The 24,991-nt window shown below is 44.8% G+C and overlaps 2 protein-coding genes across 2 annotated transcripts; both read left to right on the top strand.

The window, feature by feature from the left end:
• The first annotated feature begins 1,419 nt into the window (after positions 1-1,419).
• LOC310843834 (uncharacterized protein) lies at positions 1,420-11,360 on the top strand. The gene is made up of 6 exons (XM_083737615.1): positions 1,420-1,774; positions 3,867-4,359; positions 4,550-4,631; positions 4,924-5,006; positions 5,125-5,251; positions 9,401-11,360. The coding sequence occupies exons 2-6, from the start codon at positions 3,958-3,960 to the stop codon at positions 11,074-11,076; spliced, it is 2,370 nt and encodes a 789-aa protein (XP_083593741.1). The 5' UTR covers positions 1,420-1,774; positions 3,867-3,957; the 3' UTR covers positions 11,077-11,360.
• Positions 11,361-18,087: 6,727 nt separating this feature from the next.
• Positions 18,088-24,703, top strand: LOC310843345 (uncharacterized protein). Its single transcript, XM_083736585.1, has 5 exons — positions 18,088-18,282; positions 18,460-18,541; positions 18,837-18,919; positions 19,038-19,164; positions 22,763-24,703. Exons 1-5 carry the CDS (start codon positions 18,133-18,135, stop codon positions 24,574-24,576), a joined length of 2,256 nt encoding a protein of 751 aa, XP_083592711.1. The 5' UTR covers positions 18,088-18,132; the 3' UTR covers positions 24,577-24,703.
• Positions 24,704-24,991: the final 288 nt, after the last annotated feature.

Raw genomic sequence — 24,991 nt, 5'->3', positions numbered from 1 at the left:
CTGAGTGTCCTGTCACCTGGCTGGTTCCCTTCTCTTCCCCTCCCATGAGTCACTTCCAGGAGACAAAGGGGAGTTTGCAGTTTCCTGCCCCCTGAGGGAAGATCTGATCATTGTCCTTTGTTCAAGTCCATGCTGAATCCACTCCCATATGCAAGTTCTTTGTGATCTTGATGGTCTTCTGTCTGGGACCATCAAGGTTGGCATAGCCATAACTGGGCAGGGCTCCTGAGGATGTGCTGGGATGGTGAAGGGATTACGGCTGCCCTGTATCAAACCTTCCCCATTTTGTAGTCCCTCCTTCATGAAGAAAAATAAAAGTGGAACAGCGCAAAACCGATGTATGGTTGATTTTCTATGAATTTATAACAGAAGCATAGCGTATGTAATGTGTGAGTGTGAGTGTGTGTGAAGTTTGTACAAACTGAATGATTGGGGTGGGGGGTTCCTGCTACAATTACAAAAACAAAAACTCCATTTACACACTAAATACATCAACAACAAACCAGACCCAACCACCAACCCCTCCCCCAGGGTCATGGGAGAGGAGCTAGGTGCTGCTCCTTATATACTACACCCAAATGCTGACACACCTTAATCAGTACAACTCAGCAGCGCCTGCTATGTTTCACAGCTGTAAAGCTGGGTCTCATTAGTTTGCTCTGGCCCTTGCTCTGGCCCCTTAAAGACATACACATCGGGTGGAACAATGATGAACCTTTACATTTAAAGAAACCATTCAACAATAACCTCATTCCTCTTTATAAAAAGCGCAAGCCAAAAGGACATGCGCCAGCAGTTTGGTACTGCCATCTCCATGGGGACATAAGCATTTTCTGAGTGGAATCTGCGGGAATCGTCCCTCAAGTCCAGCCAAAGGAAATACATTCAATCTTGCGAGAGTAAAAGCGTGTCAAAGTGATTTTAGAATCACTAAGTTATGCAGATAGGGTGCCAGAGAGTCGAAATGGGTGAGTGGAAAATAGTCGTACCATAGGCAAAATTTCCTTATTGTGGCCAAGTTGTTCTGGACTAGAAGGTATAAGGAACTGAAAGGCAGCTAAAATCCTGCAGGAATATTTCTTGGGGTGGATGTGGGGCCTCCTATCTCCAGTCCCAGGAGACGCAGTCTTCCTGTCCCCCCCTCAGCTGAGACCTGCCTGGATGGAGAGCTGAGAGCCACCTCTCAATATCTGGGGGGCTGACCCATGGAAGAGGGAGCCAGCTTGTTTTCTCCTGCCCAGAATAAGGGACCCAGAGGACCAGAAAGCAGTTTCTGCTGCCTAAAGAGCAGGAAGAACATTCTGACGGGAAGAGCAGCAGAATCCCTTGGGAGATGGCAGACTCTCCTTCCTTGGAGGTTTTGAAGCAGAGGTTGGATTCCTGCCTTGCAGGGGGGCTGGAATAGATGACCCAGGGGGCTCCCTCCCATTCTAGGAGGAGGTTCCTTGCTTCCTGCAAACCCCTTTTCCCTGCAACCTCTTCCTCCAGTTTCTGGCCAAGGGAGGGAGCGGATCACAGACCAACCAAGAGCAAAAATAAAATGAGCATCTCTGGGATTCTGCAATGCAGGAGAGAAAAGGCAGAGAGGACTGAGCAGGGTGGACTCGGCTTGGCAAGGGTTAAAGGGAACTGAGCTGCATTCCTAGAGAGGACAGGAAGTAAAGAGGGGCCAGGTCCTCCAGAGGAAAAGCCCCTCCCTCCCCTTCCTGCAAGGGGGGGCGGGGTTGCTTTCTGCTATTGCAAATGCTGCATTGCTCTCTTCCAAGGGGATCTGGTGAGTTCCTTCTTCCTCCTCTCCCCCCCCCCCAGAGGGTGCAGTGGGGAGAAGGGGGGGTCCCAGGGATGCAGCAGGGGAAGATGCCTGGGGGGCCCTGATCTGCTCATGCACAGAAAAGCAGAGGCTTCAGTGAGGGAGGGGCGAGGTCACACGAAGTCTGCAACTACAGTACTGTATAGATAGGTAGCCGTGTTGGTCTGCCATAGTCAAAACAAAAAATTATTATCTGAAGAAGTGTGCATGCACACGAAAGCTTATACCTAGAACTAAGTTGGTCTTTAAGGTGCTACTGGAAGGAATTTCTTGTTTTTACAGTACTGTATGTTCTGCATTTGTAGAAATGTGCTGCTTGCTCCTTTGAGGAGGTGTCTGTGGGTCAGGGGAAAAGGGGCAGGCAAATAAATTCCCTTCAGATTTAGGAATCAGCCACGTCTGTTAGCACAGGCTGCAGCCAGACAGAAGGTTTGGACAATAGATAAATGCTAGAAATGGAAAACAACAACTTATGCAATAAATCAAGAAATCCTTTTGGAAGATGGAGGTGCCGAATTGAACTGTGGAACTCCCTCCCACAGGAGCCAGGAAGGGCCACCAACTTGAAAGAGGATGGGGCCAGTTCATGGAGGAGGAGGAGAGGGCGGTGGGGGCTCCTGAATCCCCCAGGAGGAGAGCTTGGCTCTTGTGCTCCGGTCCTGCAGGGGAGGAAGGCAGGAGAGGCACCAGGCTGCCCTGTGCTCAGAGGAGGCTGGACGCAAGAGGGACCCTCTGGCCTGATCCTGGCTGGCACACTTGCGCCCATTCGGACATGCAAGCCCCCAGAGGATCTTTGGAGACTGAACACAAAGCCCTGCTGAGAATCAGGGAAGGTCTCACCATCCAAGGCAGGAGAGGACCTGCTGGGAAGGAAGCAAACCTGGGCTGGGGGTGAAAGAGGCAGCCCCCCCCCCGCCCAGTGCTGAGAGTGGTTGGGAGACCCTCTCTCTCCATCCCGTCCCCCCAACTGAGCTCCCATTCCTAGGGATCCCTGGGGGGGGGGTGTCTCCTATCAACTCTCAGCATCCTTAGCCAAGTACAGTTCCAGCCTTTTTGGAGGAAGCCAGGACTCTTGGAAGTGGCCTGATCCTGCTGTGAAGATGCAGCGCCGGTTGGGGCCTGGGTGTGTTTGTTGTCTTTTTATTCTCTTTCTGGAATAACTTTCTACTGGGGTTTTGTATATCACAAAAAACAATACAACGTATTTGCAGCAAGATCTGCAACATATGTTTCACTACTAGTGGTCTGTGTATAGCTTCTTAGTTTGTGAGTTAGTTTAAACCAAAACAGAAAAAGGGGAAATTAAAAAAAAATTGTCCAGTAGCATCTTAGAGACCAACTAAATTTGTTCTTGTTATACAGTAAGCTTTCATGTGCATGCACACTTCTTCAGCTACAGATCTGTGTGTATCTGAAGAAGTGTGCATGCACACAAAAGCTTGTACCAAGGTGCTATTGACAATTTTTTTATATATGTCGACTGCGTCAGACCAACATGGCTACCTGCCTGAATCTGGAAAAAGGGTAAACAGGACATTCAGCATCCCAGAGTCAAACACATAGTCAAGAGCCTTGTGGATGTGCTTGGGGTATATAGGAGTAATAGTCATTTCTCCTCTTAAGTGGCGAATGAAACAGGATAACATGCTCGTCTGTTGAGGAACCTGGGAGAATGCAAACAGAATGCAATGATTTTTGTTTGAATTCAAATTTAGATCAACCAGATTGTGCCAAATGATAATGGGGAGTGTGTGTGTGTGTGTGTGTGTCTTCTTGGGCCTTTATTCTCCCCCCACATGAGCCTTAAGAGAACATGTTGGATCCAGGAGTACCCCAAGAACACTAAGGAAAAGGGACCCCACGCCAGTAACCCCCCTCTCCCGTCTCCAGTTGCCTGCAGATTTGTCATGGTAATTTCCTGGGCAGAGTCAGGGCTGTGGTACAGTCCGACATACGCTGGTTACTAGCAAATCCCATACAAACTTGAACAGGGAACCATTTTGCTTCTTCTTATGGTATATCAGCATTATAACAGAACAATGTATTTGCTTTGTAGGATTTGCTAGTACCTCTCATTAGCACAGGCAGAACTTGGCAGAAGACTAAAGGGTTCCTTCCGATCTCTTAGAGGCTTCCTGAGAGCACAGATGGATGAGCGAGACTCAGCTGGCCCTGGAGCAGGAAGAGGCCATGCCAACCAAACTGGGAGCAGTGGGGGATTCTGGGAAAACTCTGTGCAGAAGATCCTGGGTGAGGAGGACACCCTCTGCTCAAAGGTGCAGAGCCAGCAGTTGAGGCAGTTCTGCTGCCAGGAGGCCAAAGGACCCCGAGAGGTTTGCCGCCGACTCTACCACCTTTGCCTCCAATGGCTGAAGCCAGAAAGGCACACGAAAGCTGAGATGCTGGACCTGGTGATCTTGGAGCAGTTCCTGGCTGTCCTTCCTCTGGAGATGGAGAGCTGGGTGAGGGAATGCGGAGCGGAGACCAGTTCCCAGGCGGTGGCCCTGGCCGAAGGTTTCCTCCTGAGTCAGGCAGAGGAGAGGAAGCAGGTGAGAGAGACTTTCCTCTAGATACTCCCAGATACTCTAGGGACTCCAAACAGGACAAAGAACATCCCATAATGCTTTATTGATGGCCCATCCTTTTTGTGGGAAGGCATCCATGGAATGAGATCTAGCACCTTTAACATTTTTGTATTTGTCATTCTCTTACTGTTTTGAATCCTTGTTGCTCTTTCAGAAAAGGGATCGTTTTGCAGAAATGGACCTGGATTCCTGTGAGGCAGAGAGGCCTTCGTTGGACACCAGAGAGAGGCCACTGGGTAAGGAGGAAGGTGGCTTTTCTCCGTTTGGTCTCATTCTGTTGCTTTCCCAACTAATCTCTGGGTTCTTTCCATCAAGTTTTTTTTTTTGGGGGGGGGGGAGTTGGGAGGAAGGGTCCAGAGGAAGGGAGAAGTAGTTTTGCACAACTAACATATGAAATGGGCATAAGCGTCTAACTGCACTCAGCAGGAAAGGCTTTCTGAAAGGCCCATCTGTAGTTAGAGATGCCCTGGTTCACCTGTGAGAGAAGCAGGCACTCCTGGCATCCTGATTACCTTTTTTCTCTTTCAGGAGACAGAAAGATACTGGCTAGATCTCTTCATTCATCCTTTCATGATGGCAGAATGGAAGCAGCGGCTGTGGATACAGATCAGGTGGGGGGAAGCTGCCTTGCGGGGACAGAGGCCAAGAGGTGAAACAATGTCATATCTCAATGAGTGGTGGTGAACAACACTGTTGTCTCAGAGGAGGACATTTCCCTTTTTCTTTCAGGGTCCAGTGTGCTTTGAAGATGTTGTTGTTCGTTTCACGGATGAGGAGTGGGCGTTGCTGGATCCTGACCAGAGAGCTCTGCATAAGGACGTCATGGAGGAGAATCGTGGGATCGTGGCCTCTCTTGGTAAGGCTCCTTGTAGGATCATAATATCTGTTTTTAAATTCAAAACAGCTCTCTGTGACGAACCTCATATATTTTCTTAAAATTCAACCCCTTAAATCACCTGCGATTACAATATTCCCACAATAAACCTTGAACTGTGAATTATTCTTTTCACCGTGAATGTTCTTCCTCGAGTTGCAGCTACTTAAACAATTCTCAGACTGGTCTGAATTGCCCAGACAATTTTAAATGTAAACCTCTGAGTTAGGAAAGTTGTAGTAGCTCCTGTCAGGTTTTCTGTTTTTGTTTTTGCTCCTGTCAGTCTTTGGTTGACCAAAGAGAAGATGCCATGATGTAGCCAAAGAAAATCCATTCAAGAAAAGAGCCAGGCTTATTGTAATTATTGTGGAAGACCCTAGGGATGGTATTGGCAACCTAAGACCCATAGGCCACAAGCAGCCCACAGGGGTTGTTTAACCATTCCACGAGCCACCCTGGAACTGAGCCACCCACTTGGCAAGTCCCCACATGCTGTGGTAAAGTGGCGCAGGGACGTGCTTCCGTGGAACCGGAAATCGCATTTGCACCTGCGGAGGGATCTCCGTTGGATTGAACTGCCCAGGCAAGGTAAACCTTGCTGACCCCTGCCCTAGGGTTAGTACACCGAGGGTCTTAAATTAGATTTATGAGTTTGCGCAAATCGCAGGTTTCAAATTGAACAAGGGTAAAATGAATATGTTGGTGAAAAATATGTTGGAACAACATAAAAATGAATTAAACCAATTATGGAACTGACAATAAATAAAAAGGTCAAATATTTAGGAGTTTCATTAACAAAATCTATAAATCTCTTTAAGGATAACTATACAACTACCTAGGGACTCGGGTGGCGCTGTGGGTAAAACCTAAGTGCCTAGGGCTTGCCGATCGTATGGCCGGCGGTTCGAATCCCCGCGGCGGGGTGAGCTCCCGTCGTTCGGTCCCAGCTCCTGCCCACCTAGCAGTTCGAAAGCACCCCTAAGTGCAAGTAGATAAATAGGTACCACTTTATAGCGGGAAGGTAAACGGCGTTTCCGTGCGCTGCACTGGTGCTGGCTCGCCAGAGCAGCTTTGTCACGCTGGCCACGTGACCTGGAAGTGTCTTTGGACAGCGCTGGCTCTCGGCCTCTTAAGCAAGATGAGCACGCAACCCCAGAGTCTGTCACGAGTGGCCTGTACGGGCGGGGGTACCTTTACCTTTACCTTTATACAACTACCTAGAGAGAAATGATATCTGTGATAAAAATGAATGTAGTGCCTAGAATTTTATTTTTATTCCAAACTATTTCAGAAAGATATTTCAAGATTTATCTGGCAAGAGGAGAAGCCAAGAATGAAATGTAAGATGTTAATAGATTCCAAAGACAGAGGTGGCTTCTCCCTACCAGGTTTAAAGTTGTATTATGAGGCGTCCAGTCTTTGCTGGCTACAGGAATGTAATATTTTTTAAAAACCAACCCCAGATCTTTTAGCTATGGAAGGACATGATGATAGATTTGGTTGGCATGCATATCTATTGTATGAGAAAGTGAAGGTACACAGAGGATTCCTGAAACATGTGGTAAGAAAGTCAATAAATGAGGTATGGGAGATATATAAAACTTTTTTAGAAGAGAAAACGCTGTGGTGGATCTCCCTGCTAGAAGTGATATCATGAGGAAACTAAATATGAGAAAGAATTGGGTAACATATAGGGAGTTATTAATGGAAGTGGAACAGCAACTACAATTTAAAAAGTTTGAAGATATAAGACACCTTCTAACAGATTGGTTACAGTATCACCAGTTAAATGAGGTTTTTAAAATAGATAAGAGAAAGGGTTTTGCAATTGAAATATTGAGGTTTGAGAAGGAATTGTTGGAAAACAACGTAAAACTACTTTCACAAATTTTCCAAAAATAATAATAATTTAATGCCATTTTGCTGAATAAAAAAATCCTCTTAATACTACCTTACTGGTGTCCCAAACTATTTTGATGTCCATTCCTTTATTTAGGTTGAGTTCAAAAAATTATTTTAGCGTCAGTTTGGCCTTTTTCAGGATCTTATCGATTAATAGATTCTCATTTAGTCTCCATCTCATTGGTCGTTTTCCCTCTTTCTTTAACCAAACTGAGACTGCATTATGATCCAAAATAGTTTTAGGTTTTATTTCAGCTTTGCTAACTCTCAATGTTAATTCCTTAGTTATCCAAATGGCATTTATCCTTCCACCTGAGTTATTGGGTCTGAAATATGGGTATATTCTCTTTTAGTTGGGTGTTTTGTTCTCCATGCATTGTAAATGTTTATAGTTTCTGTCATTCAAAAGAAGAGAAGTAGTTTTGATTGTTTGTTTTCGGTTTTTCTCTTTGTTCTATCCAATTCTGGGAAGGCACTCCATTTAAATCACCTAGGAGAATTATCTTTTCTCCCACATATTCTGCTGTTGTTTCCTCAAGTAATTGGTGAAATTCACTTTTTTAAAATTTGGGGCATAGATACCAATAATTATGAATTTTTCTCCTTGGGCCAAAATCTTGATAATGACTATCCTTCCTTCTGGATCTTTATATAACAGCATGAGCTGTGGTTTAGCATAAATCACTATGCCCCCTTTTTTGTTTTTTATCTGAGGAAACAAATTCTAGACCTAGTTTCTTATTAGAGAGAACTCTCCTGTGCTTCTGTATGACATGAGGTTCTTGAAAACTGTAATGGTTATATGGGGGTGCTCGTGCGTAAGTTGCCGCCACTCCTGGCTAGGTAGCCTGGTTAAACCTTTCCTGGCTGGACAGCCCTTCACTTCGTGGCTGTTCAGTCGCTAGCAGAATCCGTCAGTGGGCGTTTCTTAAACCTCTTCCAGCAAAGAAGCTATTTGACGCCAAGTCTACGCCTACTTTCCCTGCGTGGAAGTCTTCTGCGCAGGGTGGGTGTGGGCAGTGGAGGACCTGTGCTCTCCCCGTTGGTCTCCAGCGAAGAGTCCTGGAGCCCCCTCTCCGATTCCCCCATCCGCCCCCCTTTATCCCTGGTGTTATGCTGATTTCCTTCCCCAGCCGATGAGTTCCCTCTCTCCCTGCTTGGCCCTTCTCCGGCATCGCTTGGGAGCCCTGCCTCCACTTCTGGTTCCGATGTCAGTTCCCTGACACAAACATATCAAATCTAGTTTTTGCTTATTTAAAGCATGCTCCATCTTAATTCTTTTTGCCTTGTCATTTAGTCCATTCACGTTCCATATTAGAATTTTTAAATCCATTGGGAGCTTGAAGGCTGTTCATCCAGAGGCAAGCAGCAGCCATCCGGAAGTCCCATAACTCCATGTAAATTAGAAAAAATGTATGGAACAGGTTTTAACATTTGCTAGAAATATAAAGAGAAAGAAGGCAACTTTTATCATATGTAGTGGAATTGTAAAATAATGAAAGAGCTCTGGGAAAGTAAATAATGAACTAAAAAACAGTTTAAAATGGCATTTGTTAAAAACCCAGAATCTTTATTATTAGGAATTATAGGTGCAGAAAAACCGAAGGTGCAGAAAAAACATTTTATGTATGCAATGAAAGCCATGTGAATGATTGTGGCCCAGAGATGGTAATATGATAAGGTCCCTACAAGAGAGGAATGACAAACTAAATGGATGGACTATGCTGAGATACAAGAATGACTGGGAAAATCTGAAACCACAAAAACCAAGACTTCATTAAAGAATGGGGGAAATTCACATTGTATTTGGAAAAACACTGTAAACAACTGAAATCTTTACAAGGACTTAAATAACACTGGTAATGTAACAAGGACTTGAGATACTATGGAAAAATGAAATAATACAGAAAGATAAAATATGCAGAAGAAAAGGATAAATATGTAACCCAGGGAGGGGTGGTGGGAAGTCCAAGAGTTCAAGAGAATCCTGTATTTCTTATTATTTCTATTTGATTGTCTATGTAAACATTTAATTGAAAATCCAATTTAAAAAAGTATTATATAAAGATGTTAGTTGATCCCTGCTAATATATGCATTCAACCCTGTAGTAAAAACCATTCATCTAACCCATGAGTTATTCTTCTATTACCAATGTAAACAAGTATTCTTCATGAAATGTGGGCTCTTTTTCTCCAATAGGCACTAATCAATTTCTCTCTTCATTGCAGATGAACTGGAAATCAAGACCAAGGGTGACCAGGACATAATCCCCACAACGGAGAAGCCTTATAAATATCTTGAAAGTGGAAAAAGTTTCCATTCCACTTCAGAGAAAAGTTTCCATTCCACTTCCATTCCAGATCAAAGAAATCCCACTGGGAAGAAACCCTATCAGTGCATGGAATGTGGAAAGAGCTTCAGTACAAGCTACGATCTTACTAGGCATCAGAGAATTCATACAGGCGAGAAACCCTTTCAGTGTGTGGAATATGGAAAGAGCGTCAGTGCAAGCTCCTCTCTGAGTTCCCATCAGAGAATTCATACAGGAGATAAGCCCTATAAATGTGCGGAATGTGGAAAGAGCTTTCGTAAGAGCCACCATCTCACTTCTCATCAAAGAATACATACAGGGGGAAAACCCTATCAGTGTGTGGAATGTGGAAAGAGCTTCAGTACAAGCTCCAATCTCACTTCCCATCAAAGAATTCACAGAGGGGATAAACCCTATCAATGCGTGGAATGTGGAAAGAGCTTCATTACAATCTTCTGTCTCACTTCCCATCAAAGAATTCATACAGGCGAGAAACCTTATCAGTGCATGGAATGCAGAAAGAGCTTCAGCTATAGCTCTGCTCTTAGTTGCCATCGAAGAATGCATACAGGGGAGAAACCATATCAGTGTGTGGAATGTGGAAAGAGCTTCAGGAAGAGCTCTGACCTCACTTGCCATCACAGAATTCATACAGGGGAGAAACCCTATAATTGTGTGGAATGTGGAAAGAGCTTCAGTAAGAGCTCCCATCTCACTTCCCATCAAAGAATTCATACAGGGGTGAAACCCTATCAGTGTGTGGAATGTGGAAAGAGCTTCAGGAAGAGCTCTGACCTCACTTGCCATCACAGAATTCATACAGGGGAGAAACCCTATAATTGTGTGGAATGTGGAAAGAGCTTCAGTATGAGCTCCCATCTCACTTCCCATCAGAGAATTCATACGGGGGAGAAACCCTATAATTGTGTGGAATGTGGAAGGAACTTCAGTACGAGCGCCGATCTCACTAAGCATCAGAGAATTCATACAGGGGAAAAACCCTTTCAGTGTGTGGAATGTGGAAAGAGCTTCAGTGCGAGCTCCTCTCTGATTTCCCATCAGAGAATTCATACAGGAGAGAAGTCCTATAAATGTGCGGAATGTGGAAAGAGCTTTCGTAAGAGCGACCATCTCACTTCTCATCAAAGAATTCATACAGGCGAGAAACCCTATCAGTGTGTGGAATGCGGAAAGAGCTTCAGCTGTAGCTCTGACCTCACTTGCCATCACAGAATTCATACAGGGGAGAAACCATATCAGTGTGTGGAATGTGGAAAGAGCTTCAGGAAGAGCTCTGACCTCACTTGCCATCACAGAATTCATACAGGGGAGAAACCCTATCAGTGTGTGGAATGTGGAAAGAGCTTCAGTATGAGATCCCATCTCACTTCCCATCAGAGAATTCATACAGGGGAGAAACCCTATCACTGTGTGGAATGTGGAAAGAGCTTCACTCAAAGCTCCAGTCTCACTATCCATCAAAGAATTCATACAGGGGAGAAACCCTATAATTGTGTGGAGTGTGGAAGGAACTTCAGTATGAGCTCCGATCTCGCTAAGCATCAGAGAATTCACAGAGGGGCAAAATCCTAGCAGTGCATGGAATGTGGAAAGTGCTTCAGCCACAATGTCACTTCCCATCAAAGAATTCATATGGGAGAAACCATACAATTGCTTCAGCTCCTCTCTCAGTTCTCATGAAAGAATTCATGCAAAGAGCAGATAAAAACATTCATGATACAGCTTCAGGCTTCATGGAAAAACACACCTCTTTACCCAACCCTTTGGCTGATTGACCTTTTAAAATGTGGTGTGTTGGGGGGGTTACGGTTTTTTAATTTTTTGTTTTGTTTTTTATATTGTGATTTAATTTTGAAACTGCCTAAAATATTTGAGGGGCCACCCCCCCCCCAGTTGATAGGCATTGCCATTCAAATGGTGTGCATACACAACACCATGTGATTGATTATGCAAGGCGGGACTTACCTCTCTCTCAGTATTTTATTCAAGTTGGCACCCCTGGTATAAGGTGGTATAGAAATTAAATAAATGCAATAATAAAATAATATCATCTTGGTCGTCTTCCTTTGCACATGTTTCAGCTTGTCAGTATCCTTCTCATTTATTACCATTTTTAAAATTGATGTGTCCTTCATCTGAAGATTTCACAATATAAAGATACAGGATGAAAGCATGGCTTTCTCAAAAACAAGGAAAGCCAGAGAAATCTCTCCTCCCCTTTTTTGGATAGAGTTACAAACCTTTGTTGATCAGGGGAAAGCTGTGGAAATAGTGCATCTTGATTTCAGTAAAGCTTTGAATAAGGTTGAATAAGCCAATGTTTATTCAATACATAAATTGTCTACAATCCACCCAGCACTCATGGGAAAAGGTGGTGTAATATTTTAGAATAATCAAATGAAATTGTAACACACGGCAAGAATAAAGTGTGCAATTTCATCAGGACAAGTGCTTTGTTGTTTAATGTTGTAACTATCTTCTGTACCATGAAAATAAATAAAAACAACTTTTTCAAAAAAGGAGGTGGAGAGCCATTAATCTGCTTGCATGTGTTGAGTGTTATTTGGACACTGTAAGAAGGTAAAGGTACCCCTGCCCGTACGGGCCAGTCGTGTCCGACTCTGGGGTTGCGCGCCCATCTCGCTTAAGAGGCCAGGGGGCAGCGCTGTCCGAAGACACTTCCAGGTCACGTGGCCAGCGTGACGAAGCTGCTCTGGCGAACCAGCACCAGCGCAGCACACAGAAACGCCGTTTACCTTCCCGCTATAAAGCGGTACGTATTTAGCTACTTGCATTTTAAGAGTGCTTTCGAACTGCTAGGTGGGCAGGAGCTGGGACCGAACGACGGGAGCTGACCCCGCCGCAGGGATTCGAACCGCCGGCCATACGATCGGCAAGCCCTAGGCACTGAGGTTTTACCCACAGCGCCACCCGAGTCCCTATTTGGACACTGTAACACCCAGTAATTTCACATTATCTATGTGTTTCTGTGTGTTGAACACACATAATTGCAGGTGAGACTGAATAAAACACCTCCTAGGAAATTCCCTTTGACTGCTTCTGTATTGTTTCAAATGTGACTTCATTTACAGATAAGAGCAAATCATATTTATTGATGAAAAATCATTCCATCGTCAGCTCAATAATCTCAACCCCAACAAACCTGTAGGTAGAAATGATGATAATGAACAGGAAGATGGGAGATGAGAGCTGGAGGCCGCCAAGGCAAGGACAGGCTGCCAACAGGTCAGATGGCCTTGGAAGCGTTGTCTACAGGTGGTGAGGAAGTCCAAACTCTCAGTCCTTGATCTCGGTGTTGGGAACGCCTGAAAGAAGAGCGGAAGGGGGGGGGGTAAATATAAGAGATTCTGGCGTTGCCTTCTCAAAATTTATCTTCTGTACCATGACAATAAATAAAAACAGTGTTGTCCACAGACGGTGAAGAAGAGCCCTCAGTCCTGCTCCTGAAAGCTTGGCAGATGTGGAGTATTTCCTCACACATTGCCATGACTGAAAAAACAATCTTAAAAAATTAAAATGGTATTACAGTGCTAAGAACGCAATTCCTGTAGTATTTGGCATCTTAGTAAGCCCAGTGCCACTCTGCCAACTGTCTCACTCCCAGCTACCTAATCTGGAAAGCTGCCCTGTCATCTCTGCAAGGACTTCAGTGTCCCTTGAATTAGCAGTTTAGCATTTTTGGAAGTGGAAATGATATACCTTTGTATATTAGCATAAAAAAACATGCATGAGAAAGTATTACTCGTTTATGATGAGAATATGATTTCTCGGCTGTGCTGAGGACTGCAGGGCCTGCTCCCTTTCAAGGCTTTTTCCAACTGGCCTGGGGGGGGGGCAGGCCCTCACCCTCCCAGCTACAAAAGGACTCCTGCTGCAGTGCCTAGAGGGAGGGGCTGGATTCATTGGAACAAACTCTTGGGGAATTGCAGGCGGCGGGCGGGGGGGGGGGGGGTTCTACTATTGCTTCCCTGTTTCAAGTGTCTAATGTGTTTTAAAATGTTCTTAAGCAGTCTATGGCATTTTTAGTTTTTTCTTCTCCGCCCCCCCCCCTTTGCTTTAGAATCATAGAATCATAGAGTTGGAAGAGACCACAAGGGCCATCAAGTCCAACCCCCTGCCAAGCAGGAAACACCATCAGAGCACTCCTGACATATGGTTGTCAAGCCTCTGCTTAAAGACCTCCAAAGAAGGAGACACCACCACACTCCTTGGCAGCAAATTCCACTGTCGAACAGCTCTTACTGTCAGGAAGTTCTTCCTAATGTTTAGGTGGAATCTTCTTTCTTGTAGTTTGGAACCATTGCTCCGTGTCCGCTTCTCTGGAGCAGCAGAAAACAACCTTTCTCCCTCCTCTATGTGACATCCTTTTATATATTTGAACATGGCTATCATATCACCCCTTAACCTCCTCTTCTCCAGGCTAAACATGCCCAGCTCCCTTAGCCGTTCCTCATAAGGCATCGTTTCCAGGCCTTTGACCATTTGGGTTGCCCTCCTCTGGACACATTCCAGTTTGTCAGTGTCCTTCTTGAACTGTGGTGCCCAGAACTGGACACAGTACTCCAGGTGAGGTCTGACCAGAGCAGAATACAGTGGCACTATTACTTCCCTTGATCTAGATGCTATACTCCTATTGATGCAGCCCAGAATCTGAGGTTAACCAGGGCTATCGACTGTCTGGCTCTGAAGCGCCTTCTCTGATTGAATGAAGCGCAGATAGCCCCATGGTTTCCCTGGAGCTGAGCACGATGAAACAATTGCTGAGATGGCTAGAGAGCCAGGGGTGGAAAACTCATTTTGAATTGTATCAGACACGGGTTAGAGCTCAACGTCAAGCCTACCAAGTGGCGATAGTGACTTCAAAGCGGACTTTCTTCACCGCCTCTATTGCATCTGCAGAAAACAGCAGCAGGAGACCCCCAGGTGGCCCCCCAGGAGAAGCTGCTCTGGTCCAGCACAATTTAACAGAACCACCTTTGCCATCGGAGTCTGGTAAAGACCCCAAGATCTCCTGCAATGATCTTGCAAAGTTTTTCGTAGATAGACTCGGAAAAAGGTAGACTGCACCGTGGGTGCAAGGCCAGGGCAGGAGAGTGCTAGAGTGCTGTCTGGTCAAGTTGTATGGAATGAATTCCAATCTGTTACCTCCAAAGATGTGGCCAGGCTGCTTGGATGAGTGAAACCAACCACCTGTCTCCTTGATCCTTGCCCATCCTGGCTCATAAAAGCGAGCTAGGAAGGGCTGGGCGATGGGCTTCGTGGGGTGGTGAATGCTTCCCTCTGTGAGGGAGCCTTCCCAGACCCACTGAAAGAGGCGGTCATTAAACCGCTTCTTAAAAAAAATAAAATTATTTGGACCTGGCCAATATGGCCAACTATCGCCCAGTCTCAAATCTTCCATTCTTGGGTAGGGTGATTTAACAGGTGGTTGCTGAACAACTACAAGCACGTCTGGAGGATCCGGACCATTTGGATCCCTTCCAATCAGGATGCAGGTCTCTCCCCCCCCCCTCCAGCAAAATCGGATTTAAACGGTTCCATAAATATGTCAATCAATCTATTGGTGGGTGTGGGGGGGGGAGAGGGGGTGTGGCCCCCCAGGAGAAGCTGCTCTGGTCCAGCACAAGCCCAGCCAGGAGGGAAAGTGGAGGGGGGAGGGAGTTGCACAGGCTCCCCACTCCGCCCCATTTGCTCCCCTCTTTGGCCAAGCCCTCCACTCCCCCCCCCCCTTCTGCGCTGCAGCGATGGATTAGAGAGACCCTTGGCGAGCCGGGATCTGTTCAGGGGCGCAGCGTGTGGGTCAGGATGTGCAAAGGGAGGAAGGGAAGAGCTGGGGGGGACTGGCCTTCCAAGGGTTAAAGGGAACCGAGCTGCCTTCCTAGAGAGGACAGGAAGGGGGGGGCAAGTCCTCCAGAGCCAACCGCCCCCCCCTTCCCCAGTCCTTCCCTGCTTGGGTATCTCTCCTGCAAGGGCTGCCTCGCTCTCCCCTCCCGGGATCTGGTGAGTCTCCCCTCTCTCTGGGATCTGGTGGGGGTCCCCGGGCTGCAGCAGGGGAGGATGGATCATGGGGGGGGGGGGTAATCCCAGGAGCAGGGTGTCCTGCCAGGGATAGGTTTGCAACTAGTGTACTGTATGTTCTGCATTTGTAGAAATGTGCTGCTTGCTCCTTTGAGGAGGTGTCTGTGGGTCAGGGGAAAAGGGGCCGGCAAATAAACCCCCTTCAGATTTAGGAATCAGCCACGTCTGTTAGCACAGGCTGCAGCCAGACAGAAAGGTTTGGACAATAGATAAATGCAAGAAATGGAAAACAACAACTTATGCAATAAATCAAGAAATCCTTTTGGAAGATGGAGGTGCCGAATTGAACTGTGGAACTCCCTCCCACAGGAGCCAGGAAGGGCCACCAACTTGAAAGAGGATGGGGCCAGTTCATGGAGGAGGAGGAGAGGGCGGTGGGGGCTCCTGAATCCCCCAGGAGGAGAGCTTGGCTCTTGTGCTCCGGTCCTGCAGGGGAGCAAGGCAGGAGAGGCACCAGGCTGCCCTGTGCTCAGAGGAGGCTGGACGCAAGAGGGACCCTCTGGCCTGACCCTGGCTGGCACACTTGCGCCCATTCGGACATGCAAGCCCCCAGAGGATCTTTGGAGACTGAACACAAAGCCCTGCTGAGAATCAAGGAAGGTCTTGTCAGGAGTTTCATTCTCTCCTGCGCTGCAGAGTGAGTGTGATTACTAGATCACATGCTCTGTTTGTTGACATTCCATTCTTTGGAAGCCTGGGAAGGGAAGGAACTGTGCACCACTTCTGTCTTCTTTGTTCTGGTTTTTTTTTGTTCTCTCTCGGAGGAGAAGAGACACGCCATAATGGCTCTGTTCTTTATTTCGGACCTGTAAATAAATCACTAAACCCAGATGCTACGTATCCTCAGTCTCAGCTTCTGCTGAGCTCTGCTGCTTGCTTGAACGTCCGGAGGAGTGAATGTGTGCTCTGCATTCCAGACCGGTGTCTCCCACCCAGAAGCACCAACCAAGGTCTCACCATCCAGGGCAGGAGAGGACCTGCAGCCCCCCCCCCCCCGCCCAGTGCTGAGAGTGGTTGGGAGACCCTCTCTCTCCATCCCGTCCCCCCAACTGAGCTCCCATTCCTAGGGATCCCTGGGGGGGGGGTGTCTCCTATCAACTCTCAGCATCCTTAGCCAAGTGCAGTTCCAGCCTTTTTGGAGGAAGCCAGGACTCTTGGAAGTGGCCTGATCCTGCTGTGAAGATGCAGCGCCGGTTGGGGCCTGGGTGTGTTTGTTGTCTTTTTATTCTCTTTCTGGAATAACTTTCTACTGGGGTTTTGTATATCACAAAAAACAATACAACGTATTTGCAGCAAGATCTGCAACATATGTTTCACTACTAGTGGTCTGTGTATAGCTTCTTAGTTCGTGAGTTAGTTTAAACCAAAACAGAAAAAGGGGAAATTAAAAAAAAAAAAATTGTCCAGTAGCATCTTAGAGACCAACTAAATTTGTTCTTGTTATACAGTAAGCTTTCATGTGCATGCACACTTCTTCAGCTACAGATCTGTGTGTATCTGAAGAAGTGTGCATGCACACAAAAGCTTGTACCAAGAACAAACTTAGTTGGTCTCTAAGGTGCTACTGGACAATTTTTTTATTTTTTTATATATGTCGACTGTGTCAGACCAACACGGCTACCTGCCTGAATCTGGAAAAAGGGTAAACAGGACATTCAGCATCCCAGAGTCAAACACATAGTCAAGAGCCTTGTGGATGTGCTTGGGGTATATAGGAGTAATAGTCATTTCTCCTGTTAAGTGGCGAATGAAACAGGATAACATGCTCGTCTGTTGAGGAACCTGGGAGAATGCAAACAGAATGCAATGATTTTTGTTTGAATTCAAATTTAGATCAACCAGATTGTGCCAAATGATAATGGGGAGTGTGTGTGTGTGTGTGTGTGTGTGTGTGTGTGTGTGTCTCTTCTTGGGCCTTTATTCTCCCCCCACATGAGCCTTAAGAGAACATGTTGGATCCAGGAGTACCCCAAGAACACTAAGGAAAAGGGACCCCACCCCAGTAACCCCCCTCTCCCGTCTCCAGTTGCCTGCAGATTTGTCATGGTAATTTCCTGGGCAGAGTCAGGGCTGTGGTACAGTCCGACATACGCTGGTTACTAGCAAATCCCATACAAACTTGAACAGGGAACCATTTTTCTTCTTCTTATGGTGTATCAGCATTATAACAGAACAATGTATTTGCTTTGTAGGATTTGCTAGTACCTCTCATTAGCACAGGCAGAACTTGGCAGACGACCAAAGGGTTCCTTCTGATCTCTTAGAGGCTTCCTGAGAGCACAGATGGATGAGCAAGATTCAGCTGGAGCAGGAAGAGGCCATGTCATCCAAACTGAGAGCAGTGGGGGATTCTGGGAAAACTCTGTACTGAAAATCCTGGGTGAGGAGGATACACTCTGCTCGGAGGTGCAGAGCCAGCAGTTGAGGCAGTTCTGCTGCCAGGAGGCCAAAGGACCCCGAGAGGTTTGCCGCCGACTCTACCACCTTGACCGTCAGTGGCTGAAGCCAGAAAGGCACACGAAAGCTGAGATGCTGGACCTGGTGATCTTGGAGCAGTTCCTGGCTGTCCTTCCTCCGGAGATGGAGAGCTGGGTGAGGGACTGTGGAGCGGAGACCAGTTCCCAGGCGGTGGCCCTGGCCGAAGGTTTCCTCCTGAGTCAGACAGAGGAGAGAAAGCAGGTGAGAGAGACTTTGCTCTGGATACTCCCAAGTGGCTCCAACAGGACAGAGCACATCCCATAATGTTCTCCTGATGGCCCTTCCTTTTCCTGGGAAGGCATCCATGGAATAAGATTTCACACCTTTACAGTTTTCTCGCCATTCATTCTCTGTTTTGAATCCTTGTTTCTTTTTCAGGGAAAGGATCATTTTGCAGAAATGGACCTGGATTCCTGTGAGGCAGAGAGGCCTCCGTTGGACACCAGAGAGAGGCCACTGGGTAAGGAGGAAGGCAGTTTTTCTCCATTTGGTCTCATTCTGTTGGTTTCCCAACTAATCTGTGGGTTCTTTTCATCTTGCTTTCTTTTTTTGGGGGGGGGGCACAGTTGGGACCAAGGGTCCAGAGGAAGGAAGAAGTACTTTTGCACAACTAACATATGAAATGGGCACAAACATCCAACTGCACTCAGCAGGAAAGGCTTTCTGAAAGGCCCATCTGTAGTTAGAGATGCCCTGGTTCACCTGTGAGAGAAGCAGGCACTCCTGGCATCCTGATTACCTTTTTTCTCTTTCAGGAGACAGAAAGATACTGGCTAGATCTCTTCATTCATCCTTTCATGATGGCAGAATGGAAGCAGTGGCTGTGGATACAGATCAGGTCTGGGGAAACTGCCTTGCGGGGACAGAGGCCAAGAGGTGAAACAATGTCATATCTCAATGAGTGGTGGTGAACAACACTGTTGTCTCAGAGGAGGACATTTCCCTTTTTCTTTCAGGGTCCAGTGTGCTTTGAAGATGTTGTTGTTCGTTTCACGGATGAGGAGTGGGCGTTGCTGGATCCTGTCCAGAGAGCTCTGCATAAGGACGTCATGGAGGAGAATCGTGGGATCGTGGCCTCTCTTGGTAAGGCTCCTCGTGGGATCATAATATCTGTTTTTAAATTCAAAACAGCTCTCTGTGACGAACCTCATACATTTTCTTAGAATTCAACAGCGCCCCTTAAATCACCTACGATTACAATATTCCCACAATAAACCTTGAACTGTGAATTATTCTTTTCACCGTGAATGTTCTTCCTCTAGTTGCAGCTACTTAAGCAATTCTCAGACTGGTCTGAATTGCCCAGACAATTTTAAATGTAAACCTCTGAGTTAGGGAAGTTGTAGTAGCTCCTGTCAGGTTTTCTGTTTTTGTTTTTGCTCCTGTCAGTCTTTGATTGACCAAAGAGAAGATGCCATGATGTAGCCAAAGAAAATCCATTCAAGAGAAGAGCCAGGCTTATTGAATCACAGGTTCATCTAAGGATATCAGTTGAGACTTCCAGTGTGCCCAGTTCTTAGGAACTGATTTGGATCACCCCAAAGGGTTGGGGGAAAGTGAGAAGGTGACCCCCCAAAAGCTCAAGAGGGTTTCTTGAGTCCCGAATGTGTCCAGCAATGGTGGGAAGTAATGTTTATCAATTGACAGCATTTGCAGATGCCCTTGTAATTATTGTGGAAGACCCTAGGGATGGTATTGGCAACCTAAGACCCATAGGCCACAAGCGGCCCACAGGGGTTGTTTAACCGTTCCACGAGCCACCCTGGAACTGAGCCACCCACTTGGCAAGTCCCCACATGCTGTGGTAAAGTGGCGCAGGGACGTGCTTCCGTGGAACCGGAAATCGCATTTGCACCTGCGGAGGGATCTCCGTTGGATTGAACCGCCCAGGCAAGGTAAACCTTGCTGACCCCTGCCCTAGGGTTAGTACACCGAGGGTCTTAAATAAGATTTATGAGTTTGCGCAAATCGCAGGTTTCAAATTGAACAAGGGTAAAATGAATATGTTGGTGAAAAATATGTTGGAACAACATAAAAATGAATTAAACCAATTATGGAACTGACAATAAATAAAAAGGTCAAATATTTAGGGGTTTCATTAACAAAATCTATAAATCTCTTTAAGGATAGCTATACAACTACCTAGAGAGAAATAAAGACAAACTTAGAGTCTTGGGGAATGATATCTGTGATAAAAATGAATGTAGTGCCTAGAATTTTATTTTTATTCCAAACAATTTCAGTGGTTAGCGGAGCAGGAGATTTCAAAGAATGGCAGAAAGATATTTCAAGATTTATCTGGCAAGAGGAGAAGCCAAGAATGAAATGTAAGATGTTAATAGATTCCAAAGACAGAGGTGGCTTCTCCCTACCAGGTTTAAAGTTGTATTATGAGGCGTCCAGTCTTTGCTGGCTACAGGAATGTAATATTTTTTAAAAACCAACCCCAGATCTTTTAGCTATGGAAGGACATGATGATAGATTTGGTTGGCATGCATATCTATTGTATGAGAAAGTGAAGGTACACAGAGGATTCCTGAAACATGTGGTAAGAAAGTCAATAAATGAGGTATGGGAGATATATAAAACTTTTTTAGAAGAGAAAACGCTGTGGTGGATCTCCCTGCTAGAAGTGATATCATGAGGAAACTAAATATGAGAAAGAATTGGGTAACATATAGGGAGTTATTAATGGAAGTGGAACAGCAACTACAATTTAAAAAGTTTGAAGATATAAGACACCTTCTAACAGATTGGTTACAGTATCACCAGTTAAATGAGGTTTTTAAAATAGATAAGAGAAAGGGTTTTGCAATTGAAATATTGAGGTTTGAGAAGGAATTGTTGGAAAACAACGTAAAACTACTTTCACAAATTTTCCAAAAATAATAATAATTTAATGCCATTTTGCTGAATAAAAAAATCCTCTTAATACTACCTTACTGGTGTCCCAAACTATTTTGATGTCCATTCCTTTATTTAGGTTGAGTTCAAAAAATTATTTTAGCGTCAGTTTGGCCTTTTGCAGGATCTTATCGATTAATAGATTCTCATTTAGTCTCCATCTCATTGGTCGTTTTCCCTCTTTCTTTAACCAAACTGAGACTGCATTATGATCCAAAATAGTTTTAGGTTTTATTTCAGCTTTGCTAACTCTCAATGTTAATTCCTTAGTTATCCAAATGGCATTTATCCTTCCAGCTGAGTTATTGGGTCTGAAATATGGGTATATTCTCTTTTAGTTGGGTGTTTTGTTCTCCATGCATTGTAAATGTTTATAGTTTCTGTCATTCAAAAGAAGAGAAGTAGTTTTGATTGTTTGTTTTCGGTTTTTCTCTTTGTTCTATCCAATTCTGGGAAGGCACTCCATTTAAATCACCTAGGAGAATTATCTTTTCTCCCACATATTCTGCTGTTGTTTCCTCAAGTAATTGGTGAAATTCACTTTTTTAAAATTTGGGGCATAGATACCAATAATTATGAATTTTTCTCCTTGGGCCAAAATCTTGATAATGACTATCCTTCCTTCTGGATCTTTATATAACAGCATGAGCTGTGGTTTAGCATAAATCACTATGCCCCCTTTTTTGTTTTTTATCTGAGGAAACAAATTCTAGACCTAGTTTCTTATTAGAGAGAACTCTCCTGTGCTTCTGTATGACATGAGGTTCTTGCAAACATATCAAATCTAGTTTTTGCTTATTTAAAGCATGCTCCATGTTAATTCTTTTTGCCTTGTCATTTAGTCCATTCACGTTCCATATTAGAATTTTTAAATCCATTGGAAGCTTGAAGGCTGTTCATCCAGAGGCAAGCAGCAGCCATCCGGAAGTCCCATAACTCCATGTAAATTAGAAAAAAAGTATGGAACAGGTTTTAACATTTGCTAGAAATGTAAAGAGAAAGAAGGCAACTTTTATCATATGTAGTGGAATTGTAAAATAATGAAAGAGTTCTGGGAAATTATATATAATGAACTAAAAAACAGTTTAAAATGACATTTGTTTAAAAACCCAGAATCTTTATTATTAGGAATTATAGGTGCAGAAAAACCGAAGGTGCAGAAAAAACATTTTATGCATGCAATGAAAGCCATGTGAATGATTGTGGCCCAGAGATGGTAATATGATAAGGTCCCTACAAGAGAGGAATGACAAACTAAATGGGTGGACTATGCTGAGATACAAGAATGACTGGGAAAATCTGAAACCACAAAGACCAAGATTTCATTTAAGAATGGGGGAAATTCACATTGTATTTGGAACAACACTATAAACAATTGAAATCTTTACAAGGACTTAAATAACACTGGTAATGTAACAAGGAGTTGAGATACTATGAAAAATGAAATAATACAAAAAGATAAAATATGCAGAAGAAAAGGATAAGTATGTAACCCAGGGAGGGGTGGTGGGAAGTCCAAGAGTTCAAGAGAATCCTGTATTTCTTATTATTTCTATTTGATTGTCTATGTAAACATTTAATTGAAAATCCAATTTAAAAAATTATTATATAAAGGATGTTAGTTGATCCCTGCTAATATATGCATCCAACCCTGTAGTAAAAACCATTCATCTAACCCATGAGTTATTCTTCTATTACCAATGTTAACAAGTATTCTTCATGAATTGTGGGCTCTTTTTCTCCAATACGCACTAATCAATTTCTCTCTTCATTGCAGATGAACTGGAAATCAAGACCAAGGGTGACCAGGACTTAATCCCCACAATGGAGAAGCCTTATAAATATCTTGAAAGTGGAAAAAGTTTCCATCTCACTTCCCATCAAATAATTCATGCAGGGGAGAAACCCTATCAGTGCATGGAATGTGGAAAGAGCTTCAGTATGAGCTCCCATCTCACTTCCCATCAAATAATTCATACAGGAGAGAAACCCTTTCAGTGTGTGGAATGTGGAAGGAGCTTCAGTGCGAGCTCCTCTCTGAGTTCCCATCGGAGAATTCACACAGGAGAGAAACCCTATAAATGTGCGGAATGTGGAAAGAGCTTTCGTAAGAGCCACCATCTCACTTCCCATCAAAGAATCCATACAGGGGAAAAACCCTATCAGTGTGTGGAATGTGGAAAGAGCTTCAGTATGAGCTCGAATCTCACTTCGCATCAAATAATTCATACAGGGGAGAAACCATATCAGTGTGTAGACTGTGGGAAGAGCTTCAGTCACAACTCGTCTTTCACTTCCCATCAAAGAATTCATACACGGGAGAAACCCTATCAGTGTTTGGAATGTGGAAAGAACTTCAGAAGGAGCTCCCACCTCACTGACCATCAAAGAATTCATACAGGGGAGAAACCCTTTCAGTGCATGGAATGTGGAAAGAGATTCTGTCGGAGCACCGATCTCAGTTCCCATCAAAGAATCCATACAGGGGATAAACCATACAATTGCTTGGAATGTGGAAAGAGCTTCAGCCATAATTCCTCTCTTACTTCCCATCAAAGAATTCATACGGGGAAGAAACCCTATCAGTGTGTGGAATGTGGAAAGAGATTCTGTCGGAGCACCGATCTCACTTCCCATCAAAGAATTCATACAGGGGAGAAACCCTATCAGTGTGTGGAATGTGGAAAGAGATTCTGTCGGAGCACCGATCTCACTTTCCATCAAAGAATTCATACAGGGGAGAAACCCTATCAGTGTGTGGAATGTGGAAAAAACTTCAGTACAAGCTCCAATCTCACTTCCCATCAAAGAATTCATACAGGGGAGAAACCCTATCAGTGCGTGGAATGTGTAAAGAGCTTTAGTACGAGCTCCGATCTCACTAAGCATCAGAGAATTCATACAGGGGATAAACCATACACTTGCTTGGAATGTGGAAAGAGCTTCAGTCACAACTCCTCTCTCACTTCCCATCAAAGAATTCATACGGGGGAGAAACCATATAAATGCTTGGAATGTGGAAAAATCTTCAGTAAGAGCTCCAATCTCATGACCCATCAGAGAATTCACAGAGGGGATAAACCCTATCAGTGCGTGGAATGTGGAAAGAGCTTCATTACAATATTCTGTCTCACTTCCCATCAAAGAATTCATACAGGCGAGAAACCCTATCAGTGCGTGGAATGCGGAAAGAGCTTCAGCTGTAGCTCTGCTCTCAGTTGCCATCAAAGAATGCATACAGGGGAGAAACCCTATCAGTGTGTGGAATGTGGAAAGAGCTTCAGGAAGAGCTCTGACCTCACTTCCCATCACAGAATTCATACAGGGGAGAAACCCTATAATTGTGTGGAATGTGGAAGGAACTTCAGTACGAGCTCCTATCTCGCTAAACATCAAAGAATTCATACAGGGGAGAAACCCTATCAGTGCATGGAATGTGGAAAGAGCTTCACTCAAAGCTCCAGTCTCACTATCCATCAAAGAATTCATACAGGGGAGAAACCCTATAATTGTGTGGAGTGTGGAAGGAACTTCAGTACGAGCTCCGATCTCGCTAAGCATCAGAGAATTCACAGAGGGGCAAAATCCTAGCAGTGCATGGAATGTGGAAAGTGCTTCAGCCACAATGTCACTTCCCATCAAAGAATTCATATGGGAGAAACCATACAATTGCTTCAGCTCCTCTCTCAGTTCTCATGAAAGAATTCATGCAAAGAGCAGATAAAAACATTCATGATACAGCTTTAGGCTTCATGGAAAAACACACCTCTTTACCCAACCCTTTGGCTGATTGACATTTTAAAATGTGGTGTGTTGGGGGGGGGTTACGGTTTTTTAATTTTTTGTTTTGTTTTTTATATTGTGATTTAATTTTGAAACTGCCCTGCGGGTATAGGGCATAGGAGGCAACACTTAAAGGCTGAGAGGTCTTTGTTTCTGCCTAAAATATTTGAGGGGCCACCCCCCCCCCCAGTTGATAGGCATTGCCATTCAAATGGTGTACATA

Source organism: Podarcis gaigeae (genome assembly GCF_964106915.1).
Source record: "Podarcis gaigeae genome assembly, chromosome: 4".
Taxonomy (NCBI): Eukaryota; Metazoa; Chordata; class Lepidosauria; order Squamata; family Lacertidae; genus Podarcis; species Podarcis gaigeae.
This window is presented reverse-complemented; position numbering and strand designations above follow the sequence as displayed.